General features: G+C 39.6%; 1 protein-coding gene across 2 annotated transcripts in view; it reads right to left on the bottom strand.

Annotated features, from left to right (window-relative positions):
- Window positions 1-21,454, bottom strand: part of lamb4 (laminin, beta 4) — a 116,534-nt gene that overhangs the window by 26,150 nt on the left and 68,930 nt on the right. For both annotated transcript variants that reach the window (XM_048554077.1, XM_048554078.1), the window contains exons 24-27: window positions 19,828-20,045; window positions 19,464-19,560; window positions 11,081-11,453; window positions 8,711-8,865 (exon numbers count right to left, since the gene is read on the bottom strand). In XM_048554077.1, the coding sequence (XP_048410034.1) occupies window positions 8,711-8,865; window positions 11,081-11,453; window positions 19,464-19,560; window positions 19,828-20,045 (843 nt within the window). The remainder of the gene's footprint in view (window positions 1-8,710; window positions 8,866-11,080; window positions 11,454-19,463; window positions 19,561-19,827; window positions 20,046-21,454) is intronic.

The following is a 21,454-nucleotide window of genomic DNA, read 5'->3' on the forward strand; positions in this document are numbered from 1 at the left end:
TCATGGAGTAATGGAACTAGAACAATGGTGTACTTCTCCAGCTTCAGTTCTAAAAATACTATCGAGGAGTAAAGAAAGTAAGCATATATGGCAAATAATTAGGAAGGCAAATGACATGTTGATCTTCATCATGACAAGATTTGAATCCACGAATAATGAAGTCTTGCTACAGTTGTACAGGGTGTTGGTGAGAGCATATCTGGAATATTTCTGAAGAAGGGTCTAGACTCGAAAAGTCAGCTATTCTGCTCCTCTAATGCTGCTTGTCCTGCTGTGTTCATCCAGCTCTATACCATGTTATATTGGAATATTGCATGCTGTTTTAATCTCTATTTCTAAGAAAAAATGAGCTTGCACTAGAAGATGGATTATGAAGGTTCACTAGGTTGGTTCCCGAAATGAAAAGGTTGACCTATAATGACAATAATGTATGACTTGGGTCTAAACTCTCCAGCAATTACTAGAGCATAGAGTCATAGAGATGTTTAGCATGGAAATAGACTCTTTGATCCAACTCATCCATGCTAAACAAATATCCTAAATTAATTTAGTCTCATTTGACAGCGTTCGGCTCATATCCATCTAAACCCTTTCTATTTGTGTACCCGTCCCATTTTAAATGTTGTAACTGAACCAGCCTCCACCACTTCCTCTGGCACATACACCACCCTCTGTGCGAAAACGTTGCTCCTTAGGTCCCTTTTAAATCTTTCTCCTCCCACCTTAAACCTATGCCCTCTAGTTTTGGACTACCCTACCCTGGGGAAAAGACCTTGACCATTCACCCTATCCATTCCCCTCATGATTTTATAAACTTCTACAAGGTCACCGTCTCAGCCTCCAATGCTCCACAGAAAATAGCCTGAGCCTATTCAGCCTCTCCATATAGCTTAAACCCTTCAACCCTGACAACATCCTTGTAAATCCTTTCTGAATTCTTTCAAGTTTATCACCATCTTTCCTACAGCAGAGGACCAGAATTGAATGCAGCATTCCAAAAGTGGCAGAACCAATGTCCTGTTCCAGCCGCAATATGACCTCCCAACTCCTATACTCAATGCTCTGACCAATAACAACAAACGCACCAAATGCGTTCTTCATTACCATGTCTGCTTGCGGCTCCATTTTCAAAGGACTATGAACCTGCACTCCAATGTCTCAGCAACACTCCTTATGATCAGATGATCTCATTGAAACATACAAGATTCTAATTGGGCTTGACATGGTATACACTGCGATATTGGTAATTTAGAACTCAGATGCCCAGTTTCAGGGTAAAGAGTAAATTATTTAAGATAATAAAATGTGAAGCTGGATGAACACAGCAGGCCAAGCAGCAACTCAGGAGCACAAAAGCTGACGTTTCGGGCCTAGACCCTTCATCAGAGAGAGGGATGGGATGAGGGTTCTGGAATAAATATTGACAGAAGGGGAGGCGGACCAAAGATGGAAAGAAGATAGGTAGAGAGGAGAGTATAGGTGGGGAGGTAGGGAGGGGATAGGTCAGTCCAGGGAAGACGGACAGGTCAATGAGGTTAGTATGTAGGAAATGGAGGTGCGGCTTGGGGTGGGAGGAAGGGATGGGTGAGAAGAAGAACAGGTTAGGGAGGCAGAGACAGGCTGGGCTGGTTGTGTGGTGCAGTGGGGGGAGGGGACGAACTGGGCTGGTTTAGGGATGCAGTAGGGGAAGGGGAGATTTTGAAGCTGGTGAAGTCCACATTGATACCATTGGGCTGCAGGGTTCCCAAGCGGAATATGAGTTGCTGTTCCTGCAACCTTCGAGTGACGATGCCACCATGTTTCTGTTCTGTATGAACTTTTTACTGTCAGAAACCATCTGCATATCTTTCTATTCCTTTCCCTTGCTAGTAATTATCTGTTTCCGTTTAAATGCATCATATGGTTGTTTAAAGGGGTAATGGCCAAGTATTCCTAAATTCTTAGTTGCATAAGTCATTCAAAACATAATGGGCTGGAATGTTTTTTTATGTTGAAATAATAACAGATACCAGAAATGGCTGTAACTATGGGACAAGCTTCCCACAAATTCCAGAACATACCACAGAGCATTTCTGTTGTGGTGAATATGACAGAAGTTGAGAATCTCAATTTCCACATCCAAACTCAACATTTCTCATGTTCATAGGGATTGGTTTGGTGGGGTTGGCTATAGTTTGCATATATGCAGTTCCCAGAGGCATCTAGCTATTTAAGAGACCAGTGGCTTCTATGAAATTATATTTTGGTGACTGTCTGGAACATGGAACATGGAGATTGGACCAGGTAAGAGCAGGTCTGTTTTCAATGCATTTTGCATTTCTATTGGTTGGTCAGGTACTCCTTGGTGAAGCAGAAGTACCCCTGTAGAGTCGCACAGCAGCTTAGTGGTTGTGGTTAGGGATCCTTTGTTGGGAGTGGGTAGCTCTCACATGCTTCTTGGGACAGTTTACAATGGAAAGGACTGTGTATAAATGGTGTATAACTCTCCTGGAACTGTCCAACATGTCAAGAGGTGTCAAGGGTGTCAAATTGTGAAGTTATGAATGACAATGCTTTTTTTGAATGGATTGTAACCTGCAATTTAGATTGTTCAGTAATAGAACATAATTTTCTCTTCTGTGCATGTGAATTCAATTAGTTGGCATAATAGGTGAAGGTGAAATAGTAGTGGATGGAATTAAGCACTACGTTGGCACAGGGATGCAAGGGGGTCATGAATAGGGCATTAGGCTGCTTTGGTTGATATAGGTGGGATTAAGGGAATGTGTCAGAGTGAGAGTGAGAGGCAGTGTCAGGGGAGTGCCCTGGATTAATAAAAACTGAAAGAACTGTGGATACTATAAATCAGAAATAAAAATAGGAATTGCTGGAAAAGCTCAGCAGGTCTGGCAGCATCTTTGGAGAGAAATCAGTTAGCGTTTTGCATCGAGTGACCCTTCTTCAGGCCAGGTCTGTTGCCAGTACTGCTAAGTTTCTCTGGAAATTTCTATTTTTGCCCTGGATTAATGTTTTATATGTTGCCAAGCTCTTGTAACCGTTGTGACACCTTCTCGACACACTTGTAAGCTGTTATGGGAGCACAGACCCATGTTACATGGCACATCGGCAACTAGTTGTGAAAGGTTGCTGCAAGGATAATTTGCACCCTTGGACAGGACTCAGATGACAGGATTGGACCAGGATATATCTCAGGGCTGCTCACTTACACTCAGAGCTGTTAGCTTGTTGGCACTTCAACTAGAGCCAAATACACTGCTAGTTTTATCAACAAATAGCCATGTTGAAAACTGGTCCAGACTACCCTTTGACCTGTCAATGTCGGGGGCCGGTGGGGTGGGGGTGTTGGTGGTGGTTGTGTTATATGTTGGGGGCTCTGGTATTGTCAGTCATGGTTAAAGTCCAGGAGCTCGGCTGCAGTCAGTTTTCTGCTTGGGACATTCGCGGTCAGGGAATCTATCTGAATGCAGTCCAAGGAAGTGGGCAGCCGTCTCTCCTGTAGGGCTATCACAAAGAGATACACAGATACGTGTTGCCATTTAGGGAACTGCAAACACAGTGGTCAGGGGTCTGGTTGGTCATGTCTAGGGGTTGCTTTTTGAAGTTGCACAGTGGTTTGGGGTGAGAATAATCCTGGGGTCCACCTATTCACCCTTCAGCAGTGCGTGAGCCCAGCCTGTACAGAAAGCAGGGAGTTCTTGCCAAAGGAGGTGAGGAAGTACAGGTGTGGGGGTTGGGGGGTGGGCGGTCGGGGAAGAAGGGAGGTTGAGCAGAGGTAACTGAAGGTATTTGGAAGAGCATGTGGAGGAGAACCGGAGGGCCATGGGTGGGGGCATTTGTAGTAGTGGGGTATTGGCCATGAATCTACCTTTAGCAACTGATGGGATAGGTTTGGAGCAGATCAGTGAAAGATATCCAGTGGATGGAAAACCAACACAGTAAAGAAACAATGTTCAAACTGAAGAAGAACGATAAGGAATTTCACGACATGGTTTCCCTTCTACCCCTATCTTTCTAACAATACCATTGCTTGCAAATTACACCAAAGAAAATATCTTGAAGCAAAACGAAGTTCTGCAAAGCAAACAACCAAAATTGAAATAGGGATTCCAAAGAAAACGAGATGGACCCATATCAGGTAAGCAATATATCTCTAGTACCTTTGAGATAAGATAGCTCATTTTCTGCACAGCTGAGTTTCAAGGATATTGGTAAATATAACAGTTATGACTTAAGTATAGAATAAATCAAACATCTAGCCTGCCTGAGACTTGTGACAGCTGTTTCATCCCTGAGTGAGGTGTAAAGCAATTGTGAATGTTTTACAATATCACACTACTCAATATGTTGGTAGTTTGCTGTCAACTACTAGAATGGAAAAAAAGTCTTGTTGCTAATGGGTCTATGAAAACGTTATAAATATAATCCAGCAACCAGAATTCACCCAAATATGAGGCAGGATTGGGGGAGTGAGGGGGGAAAGAACTGTCTTATTTCTGATGTTCGATGATAAATTCCATAGCAATTGTCCATCCAAATCAGAATTCTGAAATTTGGTGTCATTTTGTTTGCATTAATCTAATTAACTAGGCCTTTCACTACCAAAAAGTATCATGATTGATAAAAATATTGTCCAGATATAATTTTTAATAAAGTGACTGCAGGCTAACCCAGTTTCTTTTTGTCAGGAGTATCACATTTTGTTTTCCATGCTGATCTGGGTAAGTGCAGCTAACAATTTAATTAAATGATTAAATGTGCTTCAGTAATAAAAGGAAGGCATTTCTGGGAATAGGTATTAGCTAATCTCGATTTTCTCAGTAGTGAGAGAAAATAATTATGACAGGTATGTGATTTATAACAATGCCTTCCTGCAAATATTGCAGAGATACAATTTATACGTATTTTAGATAATTGGATTAAGTGTCTGTAAACCAATTTAAAAAGCTTGTTGATCACTTTCTCAGAAAGAAAATGCACCTTGTATGGAAAATATTGTAAGATTGTATAAAAGCATGGCAAATCCAACCCAGCCAATTACCACCCCAATGGTTCCATAAGATTATAAGAAATAGGAATGGGGCAAGCAGTTTGGCCCCTCAAGCCTGCTTCACTATTCAATAGGATCAGGGCTGATCCAGTGTTCCTTATGTCCAACTTTCCTGCCCTTTCCCCATAACCCTTGACTCACTCTCCTTCATCAGTAAAGTGATAGAGGGGATTGTTAACAGAGATATAAAGTGGCACTAACTTAGCAATTACTGCTCACTGACATTGAGTTTGGCTTTCACCAGGGCCACTCAACTCCTGACCTCTTTGCAACTTTGGTCTAAACATGGACAAAATAGCTGAATGCCACCGGAGAGGGGAGAATATAAGGCACCATTTGAAAGAGTGTGACATCAAAGAGCCCTGAAGATACACGAGTCATTGATTCAAGCTGAATTCTTTGGTGATGTTGGAATTATTTCTTGCTCCACTGCAGAGAAAGGAGCTAATTGTTTAATGAGTCTCTGGCAATTGGGTGAGGTCTTGTTTATCCTTAAATTTTAACATACTATACAAATTGGTGGTAAAGCTGATAAAATATATGAAAGTTACATAAATGAATAATATAATGAATTGAAACTCATTAATTATTATAAAACAATACCTAATAAGAAAAGTGAGATTTGTTAATACCTATTCCCCGAAGTGTCTTCCTTTAATTATTGAAGCTCATTTAATCATTTTATTAAATTGTTAGCTGTACTTACCCAGATCAGCCTCAAAACAAAATGTGATACTCCTGATGCAAAGAAACTAGGTTAGCCAGCAGTCATTTTGTTACAAGTGATATCTGGACAGTATTTTCCTCAATCATGATATGTTTTTGGTAATGAAAGGCCTAGTAAATTAGACTAGCCTTCTGTCAAGGCTGCAGTATGTGTTCACTTGTGGATACATTGTGATCCAAGGCAAATACATATGCAGCATGTTTTAAGTTAAAGGAGTTTTAGCTCAGAGTTTGAGTTGGAGACAAACACAGATGCTATGATGCATCAATGAGGGCAGATCATTATCTTTGTATTGGAGTCAATCATGCTTTCCATTTGTTCAGTGACCATAGACAGGATGATGCGACTGTGAGTAAGACAGGTAAGAGTACCCAAAGAGCAGGAACGTCAGCCTCTGCAATTGTCCAAGAGGCGTGACCTTCTCTCAGCCTGTCTGAATGAGAACAAAGGCTCTACAGTAGATGATCAAACTGTCTAAGGCACTATGTACAGCAACCCATTCAGGTGAGGAGAAGAAGAACGAATGCAACAGATGGCTGTGTTAGCAGCCCAGAGCCAGGATGTGGAACATTTTGTTCAGGCAGGGGAAAAAAACTGAGAGGGAGGATCCCGTGGTTGTAGTGTATGTTGGACCAATAACGCAGGTAGAACTAGGAAAGAGGTTCTACATAGAGTACCAGGAGCTAGATACTAAATTGAAAAGCAAAACATCAAAGGTTATAATTTCTGGATTAATTACAGGGCTATGAGAAAGTTGGCATGAGCAGCTTGAATTCAGAGAGATGAATACATGGCTGAAAGGTAGAATGATAGAAATAGCCATTAATACCAGTACTTGGGAAAGTGGAGGCTGTATATTTGGAAACCATTGAGTTGAAACGTGCTGGGATCCGTGTTCAGTTGGACTGTAAAACTAGGGAGATGGTGAGGGTTTTAACTAAGTATGAGGGCAAAGCATCCAATATGGAAATATGTGGTGTATCAAAGAATGGAAACCCGAGCAAGTAACTGTAATCTGGGAAATGAGGGTGAGAGAATGGTAGGAAGGGACAGCGAGACAAATACCGAGAAATACACCAAAAATCAATACTAATTGTTAGAAAGCTAACAAAATGTCAAAACTAAAGGCTTTATATCTGAATGTGTCTAGCATTCATTGCGTAAATGAATTGACAGCATATAGTGAAGCAAATAAATTTGATTTGGTATTCTGTTGTTATAGAGACATAGCTTAGGATAAGGATTGAATCCTAAATATTGGCTATCTAGCAAATCAAAACGTGTAGGAAGCTGGGTAAATGGTGAGGAATAGTTCTTTTGATCAAGGGTGGCACTTATGGAATCATTAGAGACAACCTTTGTTCATGAGATCACAATGTAGAATCAATAGGGTGGAGATAAGGGAGAGAAATAATTTGTGGTATTGTTCTACAAACCCTCTAACAGTAACTACAATGTGGGACATAGGAGGCAAGAAGAATTATTGGGTGTTTGTGATAATGGGACAACAATAATCACAGACGGCTTTAATCTACATGTAAACAGGAAAAATCAGATTGGCACTGAATCATGGATGAAGAACTGATAAGATGCTTTCGGGAGGGTTTCATAGAGCATATTGGAACCGACCAGAGAGTAGATGATACTACGTTTGGTATTGTGTAACATGGCAGGATTAATCAGGACATTAGAATAATTAGAATAAATGCAATAAATGCACAGGTACCAGCTTAAATTTTACAGCTGGTTTGAAAGGGAGAAGATGGAGTGTAAAACCTCTGTTTTAAATCCTAAAAAGGACAATTGTGTGGGCATTGATTTCCAGAAGGCGGTTAATAAGATGCCTGATCATGGGTTATTCTGGAAAATAAAAACATTTTAAATATTTTGAAGGCAAGGAAAGATAGACAGGAGAGTCAAGGAACTGAAAAGATGGAAGTCACTACACAAACAGATCAGCCATAATCTGAGCGAATGGTGGAGCATGCTTCAGGTGCTGAATGGTCTGCTTCTGTTCCTGTTTCATGTACTCCTGTGGAACCACCAGGAGTGGGGAAAAACGCTGCACTGGTTGGAATAATATCTAGCACAAAGGCAGATTGTCAATCATCTCTGACCTAGAACATTGCTGCAGAAGTTCCTCAGTATGGTGCCCTAGGCCCAACTGTCTTTACTTATTTCATCAATGACCTTCTTTCCATGATAAAGTCAGAGTGGGAATGTTTGCTGCTGGTTATGTAATGTTCAGCAGATTTCTCAGCTCCTCTGATACTTTAGCAGTCTGTGTAAATATATATCGGCAATATTGGACAATATTCAGGCCTGGGCAGATGAATGCCAAATAACATTTGTATTACACATGTGCCACACTATGACCATCTCCAACAAGAGAGAATCTAACCAGCTCCTCTTCATATTCAATGACATTGCCATCACTGGATTCCCCCATCAATCAATGTCCTGGGAATTACCATTGATCAGAAGCTGAATTGGAGCAGCTGGACAAACTGGCCGAAAGATCAGATCAGAGACTGGAATCTGCCTCAAATCCTATCTACCAAAAAAATAGTGCACTGGCCAGTCAAGACTGTAAAATAAGTAAAGACAATTGTGTGACAGCCATTGTTTAACACTGCTCTGAGCAGAGATAATGGGAGCTGCAGATGTTGGAGAATCCAAGATAACAAAGTGTGAAGCTGGATGAACACAGCAGGCCAAGCAGCATCTCAGGAGCAGAACTGGTTTACTTCACAGAATTAAAAAATTAACATCTCTTAAGATTTATCACTTGGACATTTCAACATACAATTGTAAAACACTTGGTTGTTTCAACATTTTAGTGATGAACATTTTAATCAGCTAAACCCAGCATTCAATTAACTTGGGCATACACCAAAGGTATGTTAGTTTAATGGTTCTTCCACTGGTACACTCACCATTTACGTTGGCTTCTGCTGTGGAGTTTTTTCTGATTCTATTCACTTTCTGATTGAGCTTGTCAATTTCTTCATTCAAATCATCAATATCTTGATTATGCTGCTCAGTGTTATTTGAAATATTCAAGCGTGGATTGATCTGCATTTTGGTTTCTCTGAACAAGTTCCAAAAAAAATTAACACATTGTCCACACCTTGCTTGTTGTTTAATAAATATTCAACTGAGTTTTTATTCCATAGTTGATATTTTGGTATCTGTGTCACTTTTTTTAGCTTAACTTTTGGCGCTGAAAATCTTTTAATTCTGGTTTTTGTAAGCAAATGAGCACCAGTGAATGGCGACTTTGTGCACTTTTTGCTGTATTTATGTATTCCTATACTTAGTACATGTGACAAATAAATCAATCTAAATCTAAGATTAAACATTAGGACCACATGTGTTGTATTCTGTCACTAGTTTCTTTACATTCATCCAAGGCTGCCACCCAAAATAGTAGATTGAGATTGGAACCCAACCACAGTGTAATTTAAACTGATTAATAACTAGGAAGTTATTGAAGCTCATCTGATCTTCAAACACTTTCTATACTGCCCAACCCCCCTAAAAACAGAGCAGAGTGGTTGACATTCTACATGAACGTTGCAAGTGTATGCAATAAATGGAATTCCACATGTGTGTTTTTTTTACCATGTTTCCTTAAGCTGTTTTTCTTTCCACTTTTTGAAACTGGAAAAATCCATCTGCACCAATTGAAAGTAGATGTAATATCAGGTGTGGAGCTTGAGGTTGTAGTTTAGAGCTTGGAGTTGGTTTTTATGCAATCAAGAGATAAAAGTTTGTAATTTAAAGTTTGAATTTAGATTTAGTTGTTTGGGACTAAATTACAGGGCTGCTAGTCAGTATTTGGGACACTTGAGTAGCAACTTGGAGCAGATGGGTTCATACTTCATCTGGAAAATTGAAAAACTTCATTCGGTAAATCCAGCTGCGCTTGGGAGAGTTTAAAAAATAGCCTTGACTTGAACTGCAGGATCCCAAATGGCACTGTGAAAAACTAGCAAACAGGCTGTTTTATGATTTGATCTATACACTCTGCATGTTTACCATATCATGCCCAAATTAGGTGCCTGACAATTACATGGCGTACACAGATTATATTTATAGTGACAGGTAATGCTCTGACCACTACCTTTAGAGTTTCAGGCTCCTGTAAATACCATTGAAATGTTAATGGATGTGAAGTTCATGGCCTAAGTGACATCCATTATATAACGTTGACACTGATGTTAGTTTTTCACACTGTAGCTTTATAACATTAATTTACTGTGCACATTTTTATAAATACACGTCTGTTCAAAAACTCCAAAAAAGTGGAAGGATACACTGTTCCTGAAAACTCATGAGCCTCTGATTCCAGAAATACTATGTTCCTTCTGCAAATAATATCGACTGTTGACCCTGCCCAACTTTGTGGTCTCAGAGAGGAGAGGGGTGGTGGTGGAATGTCTAAGGTGTGTGCCTCAGCCTCCAGTCTGCAGGTTGGGGTGCGACTACATTTGTCAGCTCACCAGTGTCGAGCGGAGGAAATCTGGGTGGTCCTGTGCGGTGGCCACATCACAGATACTGTTTGGGGCAGAGGATTTCTCCAGTTCTCACACAGCATTGGGCATGTCGAACTGGTCTTATTCAGGTCCCAGCCTAATATGCTGTGCTTCCGCTGCACTCCACACCAAATGTGTCAGAAGGATTAAGGATATTTGAGTCTAATTTATGATATTTTCAAAGAAAACTACATGCTTAAAACATTAAATGTAAACCATCTTATATGAACGGCTGAAGTATTAGCAGTTAGTTTTCCATCTCTAGTTCATATCTTACCTTTCTTTTAATTTATTGAAACCCTGTAAAACACTCTTCACAGCCTGCAAGTATTGAATAAAGATACAATTCCTTTTGCCTACAATCTGAATTAATTAAAATGTTCTAAAACCAAACTGCTAGAGGGCTGACTCTTAACTGTGAGAGTTTCAACCACATCACAACATTGTAGTAAGCAAAGTTCAAACAGAAAAATCAAAAGGACTTTGGGTTCCTGATGTAATGGAAAGATGCCATTTTGCGGTGTATCCAATGACAACTGGGTCAGAACTTGTCTGTAAGTGCACCAACATGTCAAACTGGGCTTATATCCATTTCAGTCACTGGAGTACACACATCTGTTGCTTGCCTCTTGTTAATTTTAAAATTAAGTCTGTGATGCAGTAGATTTAAAATAGTCGTGTCAATTATTGTGAGGGAAAGTTATAAACTTAAATTTTGCAATCAATGAATACTTTCTCAGTACAGTCAACTAAATTGAAGTAAATTACCTGATCTGTTCAAAATAATCCTTTGTCCTTTCAAATACATCAGGAGAAGCAACTGAGTCATTTAAATTGTTGACAACTACAGCAATTTTCCTTTCCAGCTTTTTAATCCTTTCATCATAGGAAGGCTCCAAAGTTTTCCCAGGCACAAAGTCGATCTTCTTGAGCAGACTTTCAGTGGCTGGGACGATGGAACATATCTCTTCATCAATCAGCTTAAAGCAAGGATGACACTCTGTGCATTTTGGAAACTCCTTGCAGTGACCCCATGCACACTTGTTGCAACGTTGCCCTGTTACACCTTCACGACAGTTACAGTCACCTGTTGTCTTGTCACATGCAGGCCTTTCTGTTCCTTCCAAACTGCAGTTACAGGCTACATGGAGAGTATTGAAAAAAATATTATTTTAAAACATTCACATCTTAAATGCTTCTGAATAACGTTTTGTAACAGCATAGCATTACACTTTGATCATGAAATGCAGAATACACCATTTCAATTAGAGCAAAATGGATGAAAACTGATACACATTTATTTTGGACAGCTAAAAAATGATTCTGATATTTCGCAGGAGAGATTAACACATGCGTGTGTTTTTTTTCAAGTACCCAACTAAATAAGTATTGCATATATGCGTACTGTCCCAACTCATAGGCGTGGTATGCTGGAAATCAAGCACCTAACTTCGTTTAATTCATTCACAGGATTTGGACATTGCTGGCTTGGCCAGGATTTATTGCCCATCTCTAATTGCCCAGAATGTTTAACCACATTGCTGTGGGTCTGGAGTTACATGTAGGACAGAACAGGCAAGGATGGCAGTTTCTTTCCCTAAAGGGCATTAGTGAACCAGACAGATTTTTCCCAGCAATTGACAATGGATTCATGGTTATCTTTAGACTCTTAATTCCAGATTTTTATTAAATTCAAATTCCACAATTTACCATGGCAGAACTCAAACTGACATTCCCAGGGTCTCTAGATTGACAGCCCAGCTATAATACCACTCGGCCAGCACCTCCCATTCCGCAATTTCCAAAATGGTGATGAATGTGAAAGTTGCTATAATCCCAAATTTGCCTCTGACTGACTGCTACTTAAGATAAAAATGAAACATACCAGGTTCTTTCAGTAACAATACAAGTTAACTATTTGCTGTGACACTTTTAAAACTTTAACAGGAACAGGAAAAGAGCATGATTTCTGGTACATGTAACTTAAACTTTACCCCCTTAAAGACTCACCCCTCCCAAACACCCTAACACAAAGGAAAAAAGTATATTGTGAAAGGAGAAAACCGTCAGGGGAACACAGCTCAGTATTAGCACTCCAAATTTAGAGAACTAAATGTGTTGGTTTCACAATCCTAAACACTTCAATGGTGTGTTGATATTATCAGCAGAGCAATGATCAGTCTGTAGTTCACTAGTCACATGGTTGGATCCTTTGCATTCCAGAATGATTGATTTCTTTGAATGTCTCTAAATATAGTTGCTGTGCTCTTTCTTCGGGAAATTGGAGATTGATCCAGTTAACTTCAGGAGGTCTCTTTGCTTCTCTGATTTCACCTTCTCACAAAGCATGTCCTAAACTGCCACTTGAACAATCAAGGCTTGTTACCGTGGAACCCGCAACAAATAATGCCACTTTGGCTGGACTCAATATAACCTCAAAGTAACATTGTTTCACATGCACCAATTAGCTTCCCTTGTTCCCCCAAAGCTGCAAGTAAATTCCATGTACTTGCCATTTTCAATCCATAGTCCAAAATTATAATATGTACACAAATGGCCACAAGAGGGTGCTGTTACACTCGTTCCTATGTAATGAAGTAACACAGCAAATTCCATACAATTTATATACATTTTTCATTGATTTATAAATCAAACTTAACCACTAGTTTCTTATTCCTCACAAGATAACTCCTTTCTCGATCCAAACTTTCTGAACTTCAGAAGGAACTTGATCAATCTAGGCTTGAGTTTGACTTTTCGTTGATAAACACAGATTATGTCCTGACTTTCAATTAAATTTTCCAATTCGTCAGAAACACCTGACTCTGACCTGAATTGGTTTCAGGTACAACTTGCGTTGGAGGAAATATTGATACTCAACTCATATCCAGCCATCCACTCATCAGACTCATTTGATTCTTCCAAACTCCCTTTGTCTCCCTGGACCAATGAAGGTAAATCATTATTCATATGTACAAATCTAGTCTCACTTCCATTAAATATGATGAAATAAATGCGTGCAAGGACCACATACAATCATGATTCTTCCTGATTAGGAACTTCCACCATTTTATGATAATGACCTTTTGGTTAAACTTTAGACCTATTTCTCTCACTCTCCCCTAACATCGCTCTCTGGCTGGATTGTTTCTCTCCCACTGACTGTGCTTTCTGTGGCTTCAGCAGTAAAAACCCATCTTCTAATAAACGATTCAACTGGTGATCAGCCGCTCATGTAGTGGAGTATGTTGTGATAAGTAAATTATGATCATTTTGTGATTCAAAAATATTTCTCCTGATTTGTTTAACCAGGACATGCTTAACAATTTGCACTGTGGGTTCTGCTACTGTTTTTGAAGCAGGATGGCATAGTGGAAAGTTAGTGTCTTTTAGCCCATTCATTCTCTGGACATTTATAAACTGTTCTGAACAAAATTGATGCCCATTGTCAGACATAATTTTCTCAGGGAGCCCATGAACAAGTGGCAAACAAATCATGCAAAATATTTTGGGTTTTGCTAGTTGTTGTTTAATTCATTAGTCCAATCACTTCAAATTCTGTTAAGTCTGTATGTTAGCCTCTAGCACACCCTGGGATGTAAAGAGATTTATGGCAGCTTCAAGCCTGCACTGTTTCACTTATCTTCTATGTACTTATGTAATCCTGGCCACCAAAGGTTGCTTCTGGCTGGACTCTTTTTCAAACACATCCCTAAATTACAAACTGACTCCTTCCATTACGCAATATTTATCAATTGGCAACTCATTCTTCTCCTTTACAAAAAATTGCCCAATCTCTAAAACTAGTATCTGCAGGAAATACACATACACCTTTTGTCAGTAAAGGGTGTAAACAATAAAAATGTTGTACTATCAACATTATCTGCTGTATCTGGCAACTTAGAAGAAAAGTACATTTTTCCTAATTGAATCTACTCATGATGGGGATGGTAATCTAGGCATCTCATAGTGATCACTGTGGCATTTCAGTCATCAGTACTTCAGATCACACTGATAAGCAGACAAAAATCAACAACTAACCCTGCAATTCGGCTACAAACGAAGTGTGTACTGAAGACTTTGGATTCAAGAGAGCTGTTTGTGGTTCTGATCAGTTTTGACTGTAAACTATGACTGTATAAGTATTTATGAAATGTTCTTTTGCCAAAAATCTAAGACAAGCCTTCAAATTCTTTCTTAATTTTGTTCATTGGCTCTGAGGGTATATGAGTGAAAGGCACATGGTCTGACCTCACCATTATCCAGTACGTGTGAGATCACAACACCTATGCTGTATGGAGAGGTATCGCAGACTAGCTTAAGCTTTTTAGACACTTTGTAATGTACAAACATTTTGGCATGTACCAGGTTACTTTCACATGAACAGAATCCTTTGTCACATTTCACCTTCCAATTTCATTGAACACTGTTCTTCAAGAAACACCAAAAGAACTGCGGACGCTGTAAATCAGGAATGAAAACAAAGTTGCTGGAAAAGCTCACCAGGCCTGGCAGCATCCGTGAAGGAGAAAACAGAATTAACGTTTCGGGTCCGGTGACCCTTCCTCAGAATCGTTCTGAAGAACGGTCACCGGTCCCGAAACGTTAACTCTGTTTTCTCCTTCACGGATGCTGCCAGGCCTGCTGAGCTTTTCCAGCAATGGTGCTTTGGTACTGTTCTTCAAGAGTTAATTGAATGGGTGCAATAAAATTACCAGATTTGCTATGTATTTACCATAAAATTCACTAAGTTTAACAATGGTATGATCTCAGAGATACTTGAAGGGTATGGCACATTCCCTATTACTCTTTGTGGGATGTAATCTATCTATGTCTACCCTGTGACACACATGCTCCACACAGTTTTGAAACATCTTACCTTTGACTCACTTTGCCCAAACACCAAACGTTTTTTACCCTTTACTTTTCCAAATGTTGGAGCACCTTTCTTGGTCATCATGATCTACCTACTTGGATTGAAATAAGCATGTCATTCGAAATAGTTCACTGGTCATTGAATTCCTTGCCAAATCTAATTTATTATGCCCTTGGAAAATTTCAGGGGGACCAAAAAAACTCCAAATGACAGCCTATGAAACTAAAATAGACCTATGAGTGTATTATTATTCAAATATGACTTAGATTCATCACATATACATCAAATTGCAAGTAGGTTCAGGTCTTTTCAGCACCTCCTCTGCTTTGTTCCTTGGACACTGGACAAGACTAGAAATAAAGTGGCCTTGCATTCCTCTGGTCCCTGTACAATGGTCTCATATCTTGAACTGCTTTGCTGTGGTCACTAAACACATGAATGTTCTTCGTGATCACTTCTCTGTGAAAACGCTTAGTCAACTTTAATTGAAATGCTGTTAGCCTTCATTGGCTGGTCTCTAACCATCATCACAATGATGGGCATTTGGCATATTGCTCCTTGTATGTGATTAGAATTGTCATAGTTCCTTTTGTAGGGATTTTCTTTCCTCCACATTTTCAGAATTTTGTGTGTGATTTCTTCAATTGATTTCACTTAGTTTTTGCTGACATCACACTTCCCAGCGCACCCGCCTTGACCTACATGGAGTTCCATTCAATGTTATGTGGAGTACGTCCTGTGCATTTCCGCAGGACATTCTTGTGTTTTGAATCGTATGGGTCTAAACTGACTCCTGGTCAACCTGATGCTGTTTGACAATGGTATGAAGTGACCACCATTTCCTCCAACCAGGATTTTCTGTGTTTTAATTGTCTTGACATGATTTGGCAAATAGAACCTTCTTCTTGCAGATATAATGCTCTGTCTTCAGAATGTAACAATTCAGTGTCCCGTGTTGGCCTATACACTGCAACAGGACTTTATCGTAGCACTGCTATGACCAACCACCTTCACTGGGGCTTTTGGCATATTGAGCTGCAGCTACTTTGCTTCACCAGTTGATTGGCAGTTGTTAGCTCTAATTTCACTAGTAATTGCGTTCTGCCATGTACAAGGACAATGTTGCCTTGCAACCTCCACTGGAAATTAACATTGGCAATGCCAACAACTTACTGTGGATATGTTCACTTTTTAAACATCAATCTGCAATCTATGTTTTCTCTTGAAATTCTCTAAAGTCACAGTGAAGGCATAGCTTTTTCAAAGCCTTAGTAAACTTTCCAATGTGCTCACTGGCCAAGTGGTTCCAAATCAACAGCTTTCAGTAATTTCCCTTGGACTTACAACTGTAGTACTGCTCAAACTGACACAATTGTCTAAAAGTGGTTTTTTTTAGCTTAGCAAATTCTTCAGGTTTTTTTATGCACTTCATGGTATACTTCCATTTAAAAATATTGCCCTTTTCCTTTCCCCGCTGTCTGATCGACAGCTGAATCATCAGGAACTTGGAGGATATTATGAGCAGTGAGAAGTATCTCTAATCATGCCTCAAATGCTCAGAAAGACTGTCAGTGAAGACTATACTGTCCCAGTCTCCCAGTAAAATATATTCTTTTTCTATTCATTTCATGGGATGTGGGCATTGCTGGCTGGCCAGCATTTCCTGCCCATCTCTAGTTGTCCAATTGATGCAGCCATCTTTGAATGCCATTCCACAAACATGTACACACAGCCTTTTCTCTCTCAGACTGAATTTTTAAGCTTATTTCTCAGTGAACTAAAAGCAAGTTGCTGTGCTGATTTTCTGGACACTTCCCCAAACAGATTTATACAAGTAGGCTATTTGTGTTCCTGTCCTCATTACCAGACTGTGATATCATGCAAGATAAAGGAAGAGAGTGACTGATGCATGTGTGTAGAATTCAATTGCCCCAGTTAATCAGGTTTATTCCACTTTTCTTATAATAGTATATACTGTAAATACAATGTCTTTATTCTTTTTGTACTTTTTAAAACTGTGGACTGAAGTGAAAAGGAATTGTTTCAAAACTCAAGAATTTTTAATGATGGCTGCATGTTTTGAAAGTTAGGAATTTGATGCCTTTTGTGAACCCTGTTTGTGTAGCTGTGGATTCCAGCAATGTACAGATGCACTAGAGCTGAGTGGTTGTTTACAAATGAAACTGATTGATAGTGAACTAGGGACTAATTATTAATGACCGAGGTGCTCTGTCTGCCAATAACAAAATGACTGATTGTCAGGCTGCTGAACAGCTCGGGTCATGAATATGACAGAGAGAAGATTCCTTACATCAGAAGAGAAATATCAGCAGGTCTACAGCAGCCAAACTCTCTCTCACACTTCTTTGCAGAAAGCCACTTGAGACCTGAGGAAAACCATTTTATTTTTCTTTCAGTAGATGCTGCAAGTGTGACGTTGAAAGAGACCTTTTATAAGTGAAAAGAAATGCAAACCAATAGAAGCATCAGGAAAAGGAGTCAAGGAGAAACCTTTGAATCAATGACAATTAAACCCTGCAGATCTTGGGAACAAAGTCCACGGAACTGTTTCCCCAGTTTTTCGTCCACCCATTGTGTTTGTTCCCTGTTTTTTTCTTGTCTGTTCATGTGAATGTATCAGGGCAAGGAAAGGGTTTAGACTTTTAAATAGTAAAGTTTACTTAATTTAGTTCAATGATTTACCTGCAGTTAGATTCTAATGACTTGCAACAAGTAGTAATTTCTTGTTAGGTGCAGAAAGTTGGTCTGTGCTTTCTATAAACCTAGGTCTGAAAATCACCAAGTTTGGGGATTTTGCATATTTCTTTTAGGAACTTTAAAACTTTTGTGATGACCCTTAGTACAGCAGGGGTAGATTTGCAGCATGAATCTAGTGAGTTATAACATACATATACGTACACAAATTCCCAAAGTGTTCATCCCAGCTGAGGTGATGGACTGGCTCCTCTTCATTCAGCTGTCCCTTGGATGCCCATGTTGTAGAAGACCACAGCACTGAAATCAGCCCTTTGGCCCAATGACTTGTAAAAAACTAGCACCTATCTACCCTAATCCTATTTTCCAGCACTTAGCCCATAGCATTTTATGCCTTGGCATCACAAGTGTATATCTAAATACTTCTTAAATGTTATGAGGGTTTCTACCTCTACCACTCCTACAGGCATGGAGTTCCGGATTCCCACCAATGTCTGGATGAAAATAATTTCCTCAACTCTCCTCCAAAGCTTCAATCCTATCGATGGCCCTGTTCATTGATCCTTCCATCAAAGTGAAAAATTTCTTCATGTCTAGCCTATCTATGCCCCTCATAATTTTATATATCTTAATCATTTCCCCATCAGTCTCCTCTCCTTCAAGGAAAACAACCCCAGTCTGTCTGCTGTTTGTTCATAACTAAAAATTTGCAGCTCAGGCAACATCCTGGTAAATCTCCGCTGTACCCTCTCCAGTGCCATCACATCCCTCCTATAATGAAACCCTGTAGGGATTCTGATGCTGTAGACCACTGTGCATTGTGAAGGAGCTGCCTTTGATTGAATCAGCCACGTGTGGGATTTCATCAGTTTATTGCTACTGTTTTCCTTTGGCAGTCACCTGTTATTCCTAAAGATGGCAATTCACCATTCCAAATTGTTTCATTGACTGTGCTGTTTTATGTTTGCAGATGATAGGCCTTAATAGTTCAGTTTCTCTGTGACTAACAGCATTTATTAACATTTGTTCTGTGAGGATAGTCCCAAAAAGCAAGACACGTGCAGACAGGTACAAACAAGATAAAGGTAAAGTTAGTCCTCATAATACTATCCCAGAAGAGAAAAAGTACACTGGCAAATGAGACTTATTGGTCTGCTTCCTCATGTACGCTCAAAATGGATTCACTACGACTCATACATTTGTTTTGAAGTATGACTGGCTTTTCCCTTTGGGCTGGTTTTCAAAAGAGCTGAAACTCTTTAATAATGGATTGTAGACTGTACTAGGTATGGATTACTAATTGAAACTCATCACCAATCTGCTTTTATTCTACAGCTAACCTGACAGACAAATCAATCTTGGAAAATCAGTGGCAAAACCTGCACTGATGTAGGTTGTGCTCAAATACATTTAATAGTTTTTTGGTTACTAACTCATAACAAAATTAATCACAATTCCTTTTTTGATTTCTTGGTTCAAGCAATGCCCTAAATCTCTGACATTTCACTGAAGAATTCAAACTACCTGTGAATACAGACTGTGAGGGAAGTAGATACTTACAGATACACTGTATCCTTGGATTGCCATAATAATTATCCTGACATTCAGAGCATGCTTTTCCACCATAGCCATCTTTGCATTGACATTGTCCAGTGAGCTAAAAATATGCAATTAAAAAATAGGTTGGAATGAAATGTAAGATGCAGGTTCTTAAATTTCAGCTGTTAATGTTCTCGCTCATGTGATGACACGAGATTGAATACCCCATTGCTTATAAATGACAATGCTGCCCTCTGCTGGACAGATACGGCATGTCCAAGTCTTTTGTTTCAGAAATGGTTCTCCACATTTTGTCCAATATTAGAATATTTTACGCTTTCAGTGATTTTGTACTTTTGATTAAATAAACAAATTTCCTTCTTGCCTCGTCACATTGAGAGCTGATGGAGTTCCGAGGGTCACAATAACAAGGTTCACATCCTCTTCCACTGTGCAGATTCCAGAAATCCGGAGCACATCTCTCACACCTGGTACCAACCACGTTTGGTAAGCAAGGACACTGACCAGTTGCTTGATCACACATACATAAGCCATTGGGAACACAGCGCCCCCTGTTGAGTCCGATGCCATTGCAAGTACATTCTGAAAATTTATTAGCAGGGTAGATTAAACGTGAAAAAAAAGTTTATAACTGTAGTGACATTCATATAATGTTACTAAACGGTTCATATCACATTAGTTATTTTTGACATATAGTCATTGCTCTTCTTTAGTATGACAGAATGATAACTATTTTATTTCATAGGTAGCATGTTAGCATTCTGCCATCACCTCAGTCTTTGCAGTGAGGTTTGCATAGGTGTTCTGTCTTTGCTGTTGATTTACAGGCTTGAAAAATATATAGGAACAGAAGTAGGCCATTCAGCCCCTGGAGTGTGTTCTTCCATTCAAGGAGATCCTGGCTGATCTATGGCCTAACTCCCTACACATACTTTTGGCCCATATCCATTAACAGCTTCAATTAACAAAATACTATCTATCTCAGATTTAAAATGAACAACTTGGAAATTCTGGGTAACTTATTTAAACAATATCAGTACCAGTACAGCAGCAGCAAGCAAACACAACACAGACTTAAAGTGAAATGAATGGGACAATAATGAATCATTATTAAATGCCTTCTGGAAGTCCATATGAGCAACATACATAATCATTCCCCTCCCCGCTACCTTAGTCACCTCTTTAAAAAATTCAATGAGGTTTGTCAGACTTGACTACCAGTCATTAATCCACACCGGCTCTCTCTGAGTAACTAAAAATTTTCAAGGTGTTCAGTTACCCCATCATGGATTACAGACTCCAACAATTTCCCCAACACATACTGTCCAGCTTTTGCAATGTACTGTAACGTTCAGGAAGGGAACCATAGTGGTAACATAACTGGTTTATCCAGAGGCCTATCGAATACTCTGCAATCCCCACAATGGCAGCTAGGGAATTTAAGACCAAAAGACCATCAGATAGAGGAGCAGAATTAGGCCATTTGGCCCATCAGATCTGCTCTGCCATAAATTATGGCTAATGAGTTTCTCGACCCCATTCTCCTGCCTTCTGCTGTAACCCTTGATCCACTTGCTAATCGAGAAACTATCTACTTCTGTCTTAAATACACTCAATGACTTGGCCTCCACAGCTTTCTGCAGCAATGCCTTCCATAGATTAACCACTAACTGGCTGAAGAAATTCCTCCTCATCTCAGTTCTATAGGATGATCCTTTTACTTTGAGGCTGTGCCCCTTGGGTCCTTATGTTTCCTACTGGAGGAAGCATTTTCTCCACATCCACTCTATCCAGGCTTCTCAGTATTCTGTGAGATCAATGTATTTCAATGTGAATTCCAATGAGATCTCCCCTCATTCTTCTAAATTCAATAAAATACAGACCCTCCACGGGCCCTCAGATGACAAGCCCTTCATCCAAATAATAAATCTCACATTTGAAAGGTAGTCTCAGTGGTGATGACTATGAAACTGCTCGGTTTTCAAAAGAAT

This window comes from Stegostoma tigrinum, chromosome 25, assembly GCF_030684315.1.
Source record: "Stegostoma tigrinum isolate sSteTig4 chromosome 25, sSteTig4.hap1, whole genome shotgun sequence".
Taxonomy (NCBI): Eukaryota; Metazoa; Chordata; class Chondrichthyes; order Orectolobiformes; family Stegostomatidae; genus Stegostoma; species Stegostoma tigrinum.